The sequence below is a fragment of the Lipotes vexillifer genome, unplaced genomic scaffold (genome assembly GCF_000442215.2).
Source record: "Lipotes vexillifer unplaced genomic scaffold, Lipotes_vexillifer_v1.1 scaffold1693, whole genome shotgun sequence".
NCBI lineage: Eukaryota > Metazoa > Chordata > Mammalia > Artiodactyla > Lipotidae > Lipotes > Lipotes vexillifer.
In genome coordinates this window covers 539,382-556,524 of record NW_006782186.1, presented here as the reverse complement: position 1 = coordinate 556,524, position 17,143 = coordinate 539,382, and the positions used below count along the sequence as shown (strand labels likewise).

At 49.7% G+C, this 17,143-nt stretch overlaps 1 protein-coding gene across 1 annotated transcript in view; it reads right to left on the bottom strand.

The window, feature by feature from the left end:
* MOGAT2 (monoacylglycerol O-acyltransferase 2) overlaps positions 1-11,448 on the bottom strand; it is a 13,049-nt gene extending 1,601 nt beyond the window's left edge. The window contains 6 exon segments of the mRNA XM_007455033.1: positions 1-2; positions 4-132; positions 1,066-1,240; positions 1,552-1,756; positions 6,629-6,807; positions 11,358-11,448. The exon segment at positions 1-2 is cut by the window's left edge and continues 57 nt beyond it. Coding sequence (XP_007455095.1) covers positions 1-2; positions 4-132; positions 1,066-1,240; positions 1,552-1,756; positions 6,629-6,807; positions 11,358-11,448 — 781 coding nt within the window.
* Between the last annotated feature and the right edge of the window lie 5,695 nt (positions 11,449-17,143).

Here is a 17,143-nt window from a genome sequence, read left to right as displayed (position 1 = left end):
AAGAGCGGGAGGGAGACTCTCATGATCTTCTGCAGTCGATTCTGGATCCGGCGCAACCAGGAGCCAGGAGAGTTGTCAACCTGGTCAAATAGGTCATTCTCCCCAAAGGAGAAGATCGGCACCAGAGCTGCCCTGGAGGGAGACAGGAGAGAGGGTTAGGAGGTGCAAGAAGGTGCAAGCTTGCCACCTAGCTTCCTGCAGGGACCCAGTGACCAGGAACTGGGGTAGAGAACAGAGCCCTGGGCCGGAAGTAGGAGGCCTCTGGTGTCTCCCAGTCCTGCTATGGCCTTGCTTTGTGATTGTGGGCAGGTCCCAGCTCCTCTCAGGACCACTGCCTGGCAGTTGTAACATGACAGGGAGACTAGAATGCTGCAGAGAGTCCTCCCAGATAAAAGAAACATTTGCAAACTTTGGAAAAGTCTCACCTGCCTCAGTTAGCTTGTATTCTTCAAAGATGCTCCAAGGTAGGAGAATAGTTCTAAGCAATGCCCCAAACTCCATTCTCCCAGATCCCCTCCGTCTCAGATCTAATGCAAGCTTTCAGCAGTATGACCCTTGACACTTAGTCCCTTTAATCACCAAATCTCCCTTCTAGACTCTTCTCTGGGTATTTGGGAATGAGACAGTACATCGTCACCAACACAGAATCTTCATTGTGCATGGAATAAGAATCTCCCTGCCAGGGCTTCACTGGTGGCACAGTGGTTAAGAATCCACCTGCCAGTGCAGGGGACACGGGTTCAAGCCCTGGTCCGGGAAGATCCCACATGCCTCGGAGCCCCTAAGCCCATGCGCCACAACTACTGAAGGCCGGGCACCTAGAGCCCGTGCTCCACAATGAGAAGCCTGCGTGCCGCAATGGAGAGTAGCCCCTGCTCACCGCAACTAGAGAAAGCCCACGTGCAGCAATGAAGACCCAACGCAGCCAAAAATAAATAAATTAACTTAATTAATTAAAAAAAAATCTCCCTGCCAAAATAGGATCTGCATTAATCTCTGCTGTCTTCCCACTAAAATACAATCCTTGCCAATCTCCAACTGAACGAGAGCCCTCTCCCCCGATACCCGTGCATCAGGGCAAGCCTGATGAAGCCCTTGCGGTTCCGCAGCAACAGCCTGTAGGCTCCAGGCCTGGCGTTCAGTGCCTCCTGGGCGCCCCCAACAATGATGGCCACCAGGCTGCCACCTCCCTTCCTGTTCAGAATGTGAGCGGCGCTCTCCTTGTCTGCTGAGACCAGCCCTGGGGAGAGGAAGAAGGTCAAGTACGGTGTGAAGGGGGCAGGGATGGTGGAGGAGGATGCGCTCTGGGCTCCACCCCCCGAACTGGGAGTGCCCTGAGGACTGGGATTGAGTCCTCCCCCTCTTCCCAACCCCTTGCCGAGCTCCTTGCTGGGCACGGAGCTGTGGGAAGTGCTTCCTTGGGTCTAGCCTCCTTCTCCACTACGCGTGTTCTTGGATTAAGTACAGAATTGTAAGAAGTCCTCCTTAAAATCCCGCCTCCATGCCTCCAGCCCTCATCTTCCTGGGCTACCCAGGGGTGGGAAGACTCACCCCCTGACATGATGTAATCCCTGAAGAAAGGGGCCCAGAACCACAAGTTCAGCATCATCAGATGTGGGCGGATGCCGGGGAACAGTGAAGAAAAACCGGTGCTCTCGGTGCACAGGTTGGTAAAAGCTCCAGCCGCCAGGACCCCATGGGGGTGGAAGCCAGCGAGGTAGTTCCGGGAGGGGTCCAGCTCCACAGTCTTGACCAGCTGCAGGGACAGCAACCTGGTGAGTCGGGGCTGAATCTCAGGCCCTCCCTGATTCTGCCATCACCAGTGTGACCTTGAGCAACTTGCTCCCCCTCTCTGAGCCTCAGGTTCTTATGAAGATGGAGATATGCGTTTGAATGCATCTAGGGAGACCATGGTGCCATCTGTGTCTCAGACTCGCTGCTGGCTTCGGACAAATTGCTTCCCTCTCTGGCTTTTAATTTACCAAATGCGGACATCCCACCTACCTCCCAGGACTGCTGAGAAGCTCAGGTCCATGTGTGCCATGGAATTACCAAGACTACAGGACAGGATAATCATAATTGATACACTGAATTATAATTGGTATAGTTCATACACCATCAAGGGCCACACAGGGGTGCCACTATGCTTGAAGAGCCCTATTTTAACAAAACTCCCTATGAGAAAATTTGGCGCTTAGGACCTGGGAGTGAGCATTTGCAAGATATATCAGGGGTGGTTGAAAGAGCGTGCAGACCTGGAGACTGGCCCTAGTCCTGTTAACCCCTCTGTACAATGCAAATGTCTCCCTGGTGGTTCTCTGCTCCCCCCCATGTCACTTCACTGCCATCCATCCACCTCTTCCCCTGCCCATTGGCAGCTCTGCCCTGGTCTGGGCAGTCCTGCAGCATGGAGGGTGCCGGGGAGACCACTAGATATTGTAGAGGGAGTGGGAGAGGAGAGCTGTTTGTCATTAGCAGCTTCCAGGCAAAGTGGGGTGAGGGTGGAAGGAGAGGAACTGAGTTAACAAATGCTGCTCCCGCCATTTACTGGACAGGCTTCAGTGTGCAAAGATTACTGCCGGGGCACTGATTGTATGTGTGACCAACCCCTTCTCCACTCTGCCAGTAACTGCCGGGCCTGCCCTCTACAGAGCCCTGTTATCTGGGAGGCACAGCCATCAGAGTTGGAGGCCCTGAGGCCCCTGGCCCAAGCCCTAAGCCCCTGGCAGGAGGCTCCCTGACAATTCTGCACAGGCCTTGCAGGCGTGAGCAGTCCATTCCACTCTGGCTCAGCTCTGACACCGTGAAAGTTCATCCTGTCACCAAATGGAACTTTTCAGAATGACCCTGAGGATTCTTGTTGCCTTCGGGCCCCAGAGGCCTGGCTGCCCGCTCTCAAAGCAGCCTGGTGGGACCCAAGGGACAGCAACGGGGGTCTGATCCTCTCTGCCCTACCCAAGCTGAACAGCCCCAAATTGTCCTGTCCTTGGCCTGGACTTGATTTCCGCAAATCCCCACCCCCTCAGTATGCCCTCTGGTTACCCTTGACCCTTTGCAGAAAGGCTGAGGGGACCATAGGTGGAGGCGCCATTGCTTTTCCCAGATGAGGACACACTTCTCCCACTCGTTGGACGTGAAACTAAGGACAAGCAGAGATAATTCTGGTTATTCTCATTGGGAAAGGTGTTTCCTTAGGAACCCATCTCGGTGTGTTTCTTGACAACCATACCTGGCTCCCCACACTGAAGCACTTGCTTATGAATTCTCTTTCTCAGCTAGTGGGAAAATAATTTTGTACAACCTGCCTAAACGCGATGAGGCAGTATTTATCGATATTACAATTGAAAAACGTAACTGACCTTTTAGGCCAGCAACTCCACTGCTGAGGAATTTAGCTACAGAATTTCTCATACTTGTGCAAAATGACATCTGAACAAGATTATTAACTGAAGCATCATTTTTAATAATACCAAAACTTGGCATCCACTCAAATGTCCATCAACAGGGCCCATTTAGACAAAGTATGGAACATTCACTCATGGGCCACTGTGTAGCCATAGGGACGTACGACATAGCTCTTCCTGTCCTGATACGGGAAGATGCCACAATTGCTTGTCGGGTGAAAAAGCAAAGAGCAAGACGATGCGCGCAGAACGTCACCAGCTGTGCCGAGAAGGGTAACAGGAGGTGAAGACAGCTCCTCCTGGGGGAAACGTTACCTGATTCTCCACCATTAGCCCTTTAGGAAGGCTAAGGGTGAGGTTGGAAAGCTCCAAGACACAGAGATTGTGCCCTAATTTTGCTTGAAATTCACCACTAGATGCTAGTTTGTAAAATCACAGTAAGAACTGATAGAAGCTCAGGGATCCACATGCATTTGACAGGGAAGGCAGAGGCTTGTGAATGTGGGGAGCTCCAGCAGAGTGGGGACTCCTTATCCGGGACCCCCTGCCTCCTGGCCACCCTAAGATCCCTGCAGGGCCTGCGCTTTGTAAGTATGTGGAGGAGTAGGAGGGTCTCCAGGGAGGTGGTGGGGTCCAGAATCCGCAGGCCCCAGCGCCACCCCTGCAGGCTCCCAGCCCAGGACAGGCAAGTCAAAGTGCTCATCTTCTCACTCCCTGCAGGCCTCTTGGTGGTACTGCCCGCCCTCTGCAGGTGGTGATGCCACAGGCCTGCAGTGGGCGACAATCCTGAACACTGTGCGCATGGAATTTCTGCAAAACAAGTCCAGTGTCCCACCAGTGTCAGTAGTGCCAGGGTTGAGAAACCCTCCTGGGGGGCTAACTGGCTGGGGCAGCAGGAGGATGGCGGGTAGGACAGGCACAGAGCTGCTCAGCATCAGGTTCCGCAACTGTCAGCAGCTCCAGCTGTAAAGAGAGCCAGATGCTGTCCTTTGGAGGTGGCGGGATGGCAGGAAGACAGCCCCTTGGGGGCTTTCAGTTGAAGAGCTCCAGTTCTGTGGAATGGCCCGCACTGGCCTCCATTACCTCACCCCTAAAAACCTCTCCCGCCTCATCCCCAGGTGCACCTTCTGCTTTCGTCACACTATTGCTCAGAAACCATGTAGTGGCAGGCTCTGGGCCTGAGCTTGCGCTCTTCCCTTCGCAGGCCGCCTTTCCTTCCCTGGTGGACTCAGGATTTAGCTCACAGTGTGGAGTGAGACCACAGAGCCAGAATCTGCAAAGCTCTACTTGAGGCCAGAAACCACTTATAGTTTTCTTTGGCTTGGTAGCTGATGTCACAAACACTCTCAGGCTACAGGCCATACTTTCCCAGGGAAACTCTGGCCTTCCTGGCACAGAAGAGCGAGCCTGGGAAGAGGGGAGGGAGGGATGGGAATTCAGAATCTCAAAGCTCAGAAGTCCTGGGGTGGGGATAAGGGACTCTGCCCATGACATTCCCATGGCTTCCCTCGGGACCTAGCAAACCCTGCTCGTTTCTGCTGACAAGGTCCTGGGAGGGCACCCTGCAGAGGAAGCAGATATGGGGTCGAGGAAGACTGCCCCCACCCGGGCCCCTCAGGTTGGCTCAGCACTGCCCACTCGCTCTGCCCTTCAACATCTATCACCCCTAATGAGCATGGAAGCCTCTGCCAGCCAACTTCCTGCCCTCTGCCAGCCCCTGCCCTGTTGCCCTGCCTTGCCCTGCCCCATCCCACCCCTTCCCTTTGCCCAGGAGGCCCTGCTCACTGGATGCTAAGGGCTCCTGCACCCGAGCTGTTGCCCAGCCTTTGCTAGTCCTTGCTGGGCTCCAGAACTCTCAGAAGGGAGCAAGGCGGGAGCTCTGACTCTGCTGCTGAGTGCCCATGACTTGGCCAAGCTGTTTACCCTCTTTGAGCCTGTTTCCTCCATTCCCCATCGCTTTACCAGCTGGGGACCTAATTTCTGGAGGGCCAGGAAGAGGTGGGGCTCCCAGATTGGGGTGGGAGAAGCCATGCAGGTGTGAAGGGCAGAACAGCCAGTCTCTGGGCTATCAGAGTCCTCCCCAGACCCACAGCCATGCCCACATCTCCCCAGAATCCCTAGCAATTCAGTAAAATAATACAAACTACTCGTTTACTGAGAACATACAAAGTGCTTTACTTGCTGTCTCATGGAATCCACACAACCCAATGATGTATGTGGCATCATCTCCACTTTACATATGAGGAAACTGAGGTTCAGAGAGACTGTGTAACTCACCCAAGGTCACGCCACTTGTATGTTGCAGAACTGATAATAGAACCTAGTCTGTTCAGCTCCAGAGGCCACACTCCGTATGTTTCTTCTCTCCTGTTTCCAGAGGAGGGCCACCTGCCCCTGCCTGGCACCTCTCTGAGTCCCCACTGCCTTCCCCATCCTATCTGGACAATAAATCATCCCTGCCCAGCTGCTTATACCCAAGAGTTTAGTCTGTCTGGGATTCAGGAAAGGAGCCAAGGTCAGTTCACTCAATCAAGGATTCTGCTCCACTCAGGACTGAACTTTGGGTCCAGGGTCAAGTGTCCAAAAGGCCATGAGGTGCCCTGAGTCAGAAAGTCAGAGATTCAAAAGCACTCAAGTGGGAGGGATCAGTGTGCTCACTGGATACATTTGTAAACTAAGATTTAGAATGGGGCAAGGCCTTGTCCAAGGACGCCTAACAAACCAGAGCGAGGGCAAGAATCTGAGAACAAGTTCAGGGGCCTCCCCCCTGTCCCTTTAAACTGACTAAATGTACAAACTTTAAATCAGTAAAAGAGCGCTTTGTATGTGAACTTGATCACATCCTTGTCCCTCTCTAGGGGTTAGTCTCCTCATCTTATGAAGTGTGGGGCTAGAGGGTCTCTTAGGACCTTAAGTTTATTACCTTCACCCCCAAGCATGGCTACTGAGGGGTTTATAAGATACATATGTGTGCCATACTACATGGCCCACAGAGCTCCTTCAAATCCTGTTCATTCATCAGTCCTCATACTTGCCCCAAATCCCTGCAGGTGGGAAACCATAGCCAGACAGAAGCTGGACCCTTCCCCAGGCCACACAGTGGTGGAAGCCCGGCTCCTACCTCCCAGCCCAGTATTCTGCTCACTGCACAAAGGGCCGCACTTCCCCACAGACACGTGGGGCACTACGGTCCTGGCCACACCCCAGCCAGCCCCATTACTCACTGAGACAGGGAAATAGTCCTTCATGTACTTCCATATGACCCAGCGCCTTATGGCCTCAATGCGCCTGCCCCCCTGCCGTGGCTTGTCTCGGTCCAGGTACCACCAGGTTGCATACAGGATACTGAAGATCCAGAATCTTGTGAACAGGAGACCTATGAAGACCACAATGCAGATCTGGGCTGGGGAGGGAAGCAGGAACCATCAGTGGTCAGAGGGCTGAAGGAAGGATTTCCACCCCTATGCCCAGCACCAGCAGCTGTCCTGTCCTGTCCAGCCCTCACCCCAGGCAGAAGGGGTCAGCCTCCCCTCAAAGAGGAAGGAATGCAGCCCATCCAGTGTCACACAGGGAGCCTGGATTTGAAGCCAAGTAGGCCTAACTCCAAACTCACTTTTTCCCACTGCACCAGGCTGCCTCATTCACACCAGCCTTCCCCCTCCACCTCCTCTCTGTCCAGTTAAGTATCTGTATTCACCAGGTGCTCAATAAATGCCTGGGGGAGAAGTGACTGGCTTAACTGTTTCTCGTTTCCACCCTTTGGGCCCTCAGAGAAAAAGGAGACATTCTCTCTGCCTAGCCCTCTCTCTGTCCACTCCTCGCCCATCTTTCCATAGATAAATCCTGCCAGATCCCCCCTTTAATTAAAGTCCTTCCATGGCTTTCTCATAACTTTAAAAACAGCCCATGTAGCTCAGCCTGGCATTCAGGCTCCCCACGGCTGGTCTGATCCCCCTCCCACTTCAGCCTCACTCACCCACATGCACCCCATGCTCCAGCCACATGAAACTGCTCAGTGTACCTACACTGAGAGATTGAGTTCCTTCAATCTCTTAGCTTTTGCTTATGCTGCTTCCTCTGCCTGCTATGCCCTTTCCTGGTGAAGGAGGCAGGAAGGAAGAGGCCAACTTGTCGCTGGCCCATGGGTTGGGGTGCAGCATGGCTAGGACCAGGCCAAGTGAGGAAATACCTTCTTACCTACGATTCCAAGTCCCTTGCGGCAAGCTAATCCTGGCTTCATCTCAGGGTCAGGGGGTCTGTGGGGCTGACCCTTACCTGATGCTAATGGAACATCATTCCCAGAGAATATTTCTCCCTCCCCATCCCATTCCTTCCACTCAACACCATGCACTCACACTCTTAAAAAGGTCAGCCGCCAGTTCTATTGCATCTGAAAGTGGGGTAGACTGGGTCTGTCATTCCTGGCAGGCTTCCAGGAGAAGGGGACTTTTGACCCAGTCTGAACAGTAGTAAAATTCATAAGCCAGAGAAAATAGGTTGGGGCTCACAGATGTTCAGTTTACACAGAACACCTATGTGCCAGGTGTTGGTGGTTCAGCTGTAAACAACAGAGAAAAATTCCTGCCCTCGTGGAGCTGACTTTCCAGGGCTGTGTTTGGGGCACTTGTTTTGTTTTTTAAATTTCTAAGGTGGTAAAATATACGTAACATAAACTTTATCATCTGAACCATTTTTAAGTGTACAGTTCAGTGGCATTAAGTTCATTCACAATGACCATCATGACCATCCATTCCCAGAACTCTTTTCATTTTCCCAAACTGAACCTCTGTACCCATTAAACAAAAACTCTCATGTCCCCCTCCCCCAGCCCCTGGCAACCACCATTCTCTTTTCTGTCTCCATGAATTTGGTTAGTCCACAAACCTCACATAAGAGGAATCATAAAGTATTTGTGTGTGTGTGTGTGTGTGTGTGTGTGTGATTGGCTTATCTCACTTAGCACAACATCCTCAAGATTCATCCATGTTGTTGTATGTTTCAGAAACTCCTTCCTTTTTATGGCTGAATAACATTCCATTGTGTTATTTGCGGCACTTGCTATACATTCATCCATCAATGGACCGATGGACAACTGGGTTTCTTCCACCTCTGTACTTTATTTTAAAATAGCATTTAATTAGTCACTAATAATGAAAAATGGGGAGGCTTCACACTCAAACCCATTCATCTGGCGTCTCTTGAACAGCAGGAAGGAGCGGCAGCCCTGAGTCACTGCCATCGCAGGCAGCTCCCCTCCAGGCATTTCCCCTCCTTCCCAGGCCTGCTGGCCAATGGCTGCTGGAACCCGTGCTCTCACATCAGCCTTGTGATTCCTGGAGGATTCAGAAAAGGAAGAACCACACTCCTGGTGAGTTGATCACTTTTTTGCTTGCCTTTAAGTTTTTTTAATAAAAAACTTGAAAGGGAAAGTTGCAGAAGAGTGAGAATGAAATGCCACCATTTGCATGAAGAATAACATGTCCACCCTTGTGGATGCTCATGCATAGAGGCTGGAAGGACACCTGCAGATCTGGAGGGAGGAGGCAGACGCCAGGAGGTAAGGGATAAGGATAGCTTGGCAGTTGACTTAGATTTTATCATTTTTATTTACATAACAAATATTTAATGTGAGAAAATGGTAAAGAACCTCAGCTAGGACTCTCTGCCCTTGGGCAAAATCAAAAGTCTATGTGGGTCGATCCCCCTTTCAGAAAACCGCCTCTAGAGAATAAAACAGAGTTGTTAATAGTGGCTCCCTGGAGGGAATTCCCTAGCCGTCCAGGGCTGCTTTCACACAAGCCATGATATGCACAGGCCATAAATAAATAAATAAATAAATAAAATAAATAAATAGATAGATAGATAGATAGATAGATAGATAGAAATAGTGGCTCCCTGGAGGGTAGGATTTGGGGAAGTCTTTCACTTTTAGGATACATATTTTGTTTGGATGTGCTACAACAGCACGTATTCATTTTTGTAACTAACATAGCATGTTAAGGTTAGGAAAAAACCCACGCAAGAGGAACTTGCACTTGACAGAAAGAACTCTCCACCATCCCCCTCACCCTGAGGTCATCTTTTAACTCCTGTCAGCAAGCAAAACCCAAACTTGGGGATCTTTTCAATCCCTTAGGAAGGGAGACACCTTCTTTCACCTTGTAACACCAAGGGGGAGAAATGTAAGAACCCACTTTACTGAGACTCAGAGAGGGTATGCAAATTGGCTAAGGTCCCACAGCAAGCTAGTAGGATGGGACCTGGCATTCAATTCTACTCTTTTGTCTACATCATGCTCCCAACATTCATTCATTCAACAAACATTTATCAACACCAACTCTTCTAGGAGCTGGAGATGTAGCTGAGAACAAGACCATTTGAATGGAGCTTACCTTCTTCCTGTGTGAGTGTGTGAATTATAGAGCAGAGGAAAGGAAACAGAGTAAACATGTAACCCACTGGAAAGTATTTGTTTCTGGGCCCCGAGTCCTCAGTGACAGGCCATGGTTGACCTCTCTGGCCACTTCTTTGCCCCTCCCCAAAATGCCTGCTCTATGTCCAGCGTGAGCCAGCCGTTCACAACATGTGTGGTGTTTACTCCCCCACTGGAAGTCCTTACTCTCCTGCCAGTCTGTAAATCCTGCCCTGTGGACCCATCTCCTAAGTATCCTTGAAAAGGGGCCCTTTCTTTCCACTCACTGCCAGACCAGGGGAGGCAATCTTTTTCTTAAAGGGCCAGATTGTAAATATTTTAGACTCAGGCTATATGGGGCAACTTGGAGGATATTACATAGGCATGTAATCATTTGAATTACGCAAACATTTAAAATGTAAAAACTATTCTTGGCTCATGGGCTGTACAAATGCAAAAACAATCAGTGGGCTGGATTTGGTCCATGCCGCATGGGACCCCGATCTAGCTGGCGGCTACTCCCTGCTATTGGTCTAACCCCCACACCCCAAACACAGCAGATCCATAGACTTCAGGCACTGAGACCTGTCCCACACAGATTGGACCTTGTCACTCCTGTACCAAAAAGCCTCCTGGGGTCCCCTTTGTCCCCAGGATAAGGGACAAGGTACAAGCTCCTGCTCGTGGCGCGAGTGGGCTCAGATCCCTTTGCTCAGCAACCCTCCCTCTAGCTCCAGACCCAGCGCTGCTTGACCTCCCTGTGCTGCTCCTGACATTGCCAGGATCCCTGGCTGGGCTGGGGGTGGACACGGACAGTCAGACACACTCCTGCTGGGAAAGCTTTCCCAAGGCCAGCTGGGCAAGATGTCCCTCATCCCCTGTAATCCCCGGGCCTCAGCCCACCTGGCTCTGGGCCCCCAGTGCCCTTTGCCCAGAAGCCAGCCTACTTGTCGGCTTATGGCCTCCTGCCCCTTCTCCACACCTCCTCCCACGCCCTCAGCCCTCTCTCCTCCCTCTGCCGCCTCCCCTCTCCTCCTCTGGCAGTAAGAGGAGTCCAGACCTACAGCCTTGGACATTTAAGGCAATTAGCTTCTCTGCTCATCTGTGGAATGGGGTAACCGGGGATATTTTAAATGTTCTAACAACCCTTAGGGCAGAGACACAGGTCAGTCATCAGGGATGCTAGGGGCAGGGAACTGGAGGGCTTGCTTTAGCTGCAAAATTTTGGGGAGCTTCTGAGCGAGGACATGGGGTATGTGTATGGCGTGTGTGTGTGTGTGTGGACATGGGGTATGTGTATGGTGTGTGTGTGTGCGCGTGCGCATGCGTGCGCGCGTGCTCGCCCATGTTTGCGTGTGAGTGTGTGAAATGGCTATTGACCAGCCTGTAAAGAGTATGTCCACAGTTTAACGCCAGTGTAGTGGCATCAGTGTACAGGCTGAACACTAGCCCTGGGGGGCACACTCCCTACCCAGTCTGGCGCCAGCAGGTGAGATGAAGAATCCCATTGCCTCCCACCCCCCCAGCCCAGCCCACCTTACCCAGAGCCAGAAAGGAGAAAACCCACTGCAGGACCACAAGGGTCTGCATCCTGCGCTCCCATGGCACGGACAAGGGTGCAAACTTCACCATGCTGTCTCTTTGGTTGATTCCGGTGTCTTCTCTGAGCTCTGCTGTGGTCTGAGGCACCTACTTACTGGTTTTTGCTGCTGCCAGAGGTTGAGTAAGCGTTAGTGGTTGGGGAGGAGGGCGCCCCACCCCGCACTGCCCAGCCCAACACCTCCCCGCCCCCACCCTGGCAAGGATCTGTTTCCTGGTAGAAAGCTTTGAACCCACTTGCCCTGGAGCCAGGTAAAGGAAGGAGGAAGAGAAGGACATTTGCCTCCTCAAGCAAAACCTTATCTGCCAGATGCCTTTCTCTGTTTGCTTGAATCTTGCCCTCCACTTGGCAGGTAAAGCACTGAGTATAGGGCAATCCTGTCCCTCTTCACCTACCTGCGGTTATTGGCTGCAATAACTGTCCCCTCTCTTCTGCCACTGTTCCCCTCCACAAACATGCAGTAGCAACTCCTGTCTACAAATCCTTTGGCCCCACCATCTCCTCCACTTCCTGCCCTATTCATGGAAGAGCCCTGTCTGCATTCCGCATCCTCCCCTCCCATTCTGTCCTCCCTCCTCCAGACTTCAGATGCCATTGTTCCATGGAACTGCCCTTGACAAGTTCACCAATGGCCTCCATGCTGCTGAATCCAGTGGTCCATTCTCAGCTCTCATCTTGACCTCTCGGCAGCCTTAGACACAGTTGGTCACTCCCTCCTCCTTGAAACCACTTGGCCTGTGGACTCCACACTCTCCTGGTTTCTTTCCTGCCCCTCTGGCTACCCCTGGATCTAATTGTGGCTCTTAGCCTTTACCAGGCTAAGTGTTGGAGTGCTCTCTTGCCCACTTTGTCCTTGTGAAACAGGAGGGAAGAGGGCAGGGCACAACCTTTAAAAGAATGACATAGGGACTTCCCTGGTGACGCAGTGGTTAAGAATCCGCCTGCCAATGCAGGGGACACGGGCTCAAGCCCTGGTCCGGGAAGATTCCCACATGCCACGGAGCAACAAAGCCTGTGTGCCACAACTACTGAGCCTGCACTCTAGAGCCCGTGAGCCACAACTACTGAGCCTGCACTCTAGAGCCCGTGAGCCACAACTACTGAGCCCATGTGCCGCAACTACCGAAGCCCACGCACCTAGAGCCCGTGCTCCGCAACAAGAGAAGCCACTGCAGTGAGAAGCCTGCACACCGCAACGAAGAGTAGCCCCTGCTCACCGCAACTAGAGAAAGCCCAAGCACAGCAATGAAGACCCAACGCAGCCCAAAATAAGTAAAATAAAAAAATAAAAATAAAACAGAATGACATAGCCCGAGGACACGACATAAACTGATTAGAACCAAATAAGCCCAAGATGGCGGACGAGTCTGCACCATGCAGTATGTGGAATCTTAGCTCCCCAACCAGGGATAGAACCCGTGCCCCCTGCAGTGGAAGCGCAGAGTCCTAACCTCTGGACCACCAGGGAAGTCCCTCTAGTGGACCTTGAGCCTCAGTATACACTCATTGTAACACATCAGCAAGCTAAATGTCACACCCACAGGTGCCATGACAGTTCAAGGCCAACCATAAAGGTCAAAAAGTAGGCGGTGGCCCAATTCCTGGAAATCCCCACCCCTTCCCCAAAATAGCTGGAATACTCCTCCCACTCATTAACCTATGCAATTACCCACCCCTATAAAAACTGACAACCCCATACCCTGGTGTCTTTCTCACCTTCTGAGATGGCCTACACTCTGTCTGTGGAGTGTTTCTCTCTAAATAAATCCACTTCTTACCTATCACTTTGTCTCTCACTGAATTCTTTCTGCTACGAGACATCAAGAACCTGAGCTTCATTAAGTCCTGAGACCAAGCGTGTGATCTCAGTTAAAAGACTGTGGGTTCAAGTCCCAGTCTGGGTTTTGGCTGGGTTCAAGTTCCAGCCCAGAGGTTCAAGCCCCAATCTGAGTTACACAGTTTCACTTGGAACCTCCCTCTTCTCTCCACCCTCTCCCCTGCAGAGACTTCATCCAGGCTCATGGCCTTGGAGTCTAGGGGCAGGACAAACACTTCCAAACTGCATCTGCAGCCCTGACTTCCCCCTGGGCTCCTGACTTGACTAGCTAGGTGGCTACTTGACATCTTCCCTGACAGCCGGCTCAGCACCTCCATCACAGCCTGTCTAAAACTGAACTTGACCTCCCCTTACCTGCCCAGGCTGGCCTTTCCTCTGCTGTTTGCCATCTCAGGAACGGGGACTCCAGTGACCTGGCTCCTCAGGACAAAACCTTAGAGTCACACTAGACTCTTTCCGTCCCTCTCCATCCAACTCTCTCAGTCGGTTCTCCTAAATCTCTCCATTTAAATGTACACTTTGTACTGAAATGTACCAAGCATACAGTAAAAGGCACAAATCCTAAGTGTAGGAGTGACACATTGTCACAGAGTGGACATACTGGTGTGACCTCTGCTCTGATGCACAAATAGAACCTGACCAGCACCCGTGTCCTTGCCCGTCACTCCTCTCTCCTCCCCGACCCTCACACCAACCTCGTCTCTGCTTCGAACTTCATAATAAGTGAGCCTTACACAATATACCTTCTGGGACGGTCTCTTTTGGCTCAAGATTATATTTTGAGAGTCATCCAAATTGTGTGTATTTGTAGTACGTTTGTTCTCGTTGCCATATAGGACTTTACTCTGTGCATATGCCAGAATTCATCCATTTCACTGCTGAGAGGTATTTGGGCTGTTGTCTGTTTCTGGCTATTGTGAATTGTGCTGCTATGGGCATTCTTTTTTCTTTTTTTTTCCAATTTTTTTGAGAAAAAATTGACATATATCATTGTATAAGTTTCAGGTATACAGCATGATGGTTTGATTCACATATATTGTGAACGATTACGATAGATTTAGTTAACATCCATTGTCTCACATAGTACAATAAAAAGGAAAAAAAAATCTCCTTTTCATGAGAACTCTGATCTACTCTCTTTCCAACTCTCCTATGTATCACAGAGCAGTACAGGCATTCTGTACATGGCTTGTGGTGCACATTTCTATACTTTTCTGTTGTGTGTGTGCCTGGGAATAGACTGGCTGGGTCTCCTGGTATAAAGCCACGTATTTTCCCAAGTGGTTGTACAAAGTTACACCCACAAGGCCCGCATGAGATTCCAGTTGCTCCACATCCTTCTCAACATTTTAGCCATTGTAGTGAGTATGCACTTCATTGTGCTTATAGTGATTTCCTAATGCCTAAGAGGTTGTGCACACTTTAATATGTTTATTGGCCATTGCGATAGGATTTTATATCAAGTTCATGTTCTAGTCTATTGTCGATTTAAATATCTCTCACATTGGAAAGCTGCTTTCCACACCCACAGCCAGCCTCTTTGATTGACTCTGACATCAGTGTTCTCACTGATCTCTGTCACTGTGCCCTTTCTCCCTCCCAGAATCTCAACAGCCGGAGGGACTGCTGGGTCAGAGTATGTGACTGCAGGAGCTTGGCAGTAGTGGTGCCAGACTTTTCCCAAAACAGCAGCACCAGTTTATACCTTCACCAGAAATATATGCGAGATCCCATAGATGTGTAACCTCTCTGGCCCTTGGTGTGGTCAGACTTATTATCATTTGCCAGTGTGTAGAGCGATATCTGGTTGGGATCTTGCATTTCCTGAACACGGATGTTGCTCATGGCTTTATTCATAGGAGTTTCCTCTGCTGTGAAAAGCTCATTCTTAATTTTCTTCCATTCCTCTACAGTGTTTTTTGTGCTTTTTGCAATTTGAAGTTTTTTATGCACTCATGTTACTAACCTTTGAGGTCGCACATATTGCGAATCTCTTCTCCCAATTTTTAGCTTGTGTTTTAAGGTGTCACTGGATGAACAAACATGTTACATTTTAATACATTCATATTCATCAGCCTTTTATTAAATAGTCATTGCCTGGTCTGATTCAGGAAATCTTTTCCTACTTATATTTACCATTAAGAATTTAAAGTTTGGGGGCTTCCCTGGTGGTGCAGTGGCTGAGAATCTGCCTGCTAATGCAGGGGACACGGGTTCGAGCCCTGGTCTGGGAGGATCCCACATGCCGTGGAGCAACTAGGCCCGTGAGCCACAACTACTGAGCCTGTGCGCCTGGAGCCTGTGCTCCGCAACAAGAGAGGCCGCGATAGTGAGAGGCCCTCACACCGCAATGAAGAGTGGCCCCCGCTTGCCACAACTAGAAAAAAGCCCTTGCACAGAAACGAAAACCCAACACAGCAAAAATAAATTAATTAATTAATAAACTCCTACCCCCAACATCTTCTTAAAAAAAAAAAAAGAATTTAAAGTTTGGGACTTCCCTGGTGGCACAGTTCTTAAGAATCCGCCTGCCAATGCAGAGGACACAGGTTCAAACCCTGGTCCGGGAAGATCCCACATGCCACAGAGTAATTGAGCCCATGCGCCACAACTACTGAACCTGCGCTCTACAGCCCGCAAGCCACAACTACTGAGCCCACGTGATGCAACTACTGAAGCCCGCACACTCTAGAGCCCGTGCTCTGCAACAAGAGAAGCCATCGCAATGAGAAGCCCGTGCACCGCAATGAAGAGTAGCTCCCACTCGCCGCAACCAGAGAAAACCCATGCACAGCAATGAAGACCCAAAGCAGCCAAAAAATAATTAATCAAAAAAAATTTTTAAGTTTGTTTTTCATATGTAAGTCCTTACTGCATCTGGATGTTTATACAGTATGAGTTAGGTTCCAATTGTATCTTTAACATATGAGAACCATTCTGTGCAGTCCCATTTGTTCACCCCCCCCTTCCCCAATGAGGTAATGTGCCACCTCTGTCATACAATAGATTTCTACACATTTGTGGCCTGTGTCGGGCTTTTATTCTTTTATTGTCTGTTTATCTATCTCTGCCAGTGCCACACCATCTTAATTATTTACTTAGCTCTAATATCTAGGAGGGCAAGCCTCCTTGCTCTTCTGTCTTACAATTGTCCAGGCTATAATTCACCCTTACTCTTCCATATACATTTTAGAATCATCTCAACAATTTCCAAAATTCTCTCTTGGAATGTTGGAATTCATAAAATGTTGAATCACAGTTCATTTTGAGGAAACACACATGTGAATAAAAATGAAAGAAAGAATAAATGAATTAAATTCCCACATCATAATATCTATCAAAAGAGCAACAAAGAAACCACAGGAAGAAAATAATAATGATAAAAGCAGAAATTAATGAGAGGTTAGAAAAAGAATAGCTCTAATGAATAAATTAAATTTTTAGTTTTCTAAAAATAACTAATGAAAAAAACATACTACTAGCTAATGTCATCAAGAATAAAAGGGACAAACCACACATTCACAAAGTAAGAAAGGATAGTGGAGATATAAGTGATGTAGAAGAAATTTTAAAAATCAAACGAGGGAGTTCCCTGGGGCCTAGTGATTAGGATTCGGCGCTGTCACTGCCACGGCCCGCGTTCGATCCCTGGAACTGAGATCCCACAAGCTGTGTGGAGTGGACAAAATAAAATAATAAAATAAAATTTAAAAATAAAAATCAAAAGAAACTACTTTGCAAACTTTAATGCAAAAACATTTGCATGTTTAGACACAACTGACTGTTTCCAAGGGAAATACGATTTACCAAACTGAGTCAATTAATGATAGAAAAGCTAAGCAGATGAATTTCCATAGAAGAAACAGAGAATATTACCAAGGAATTTCCCT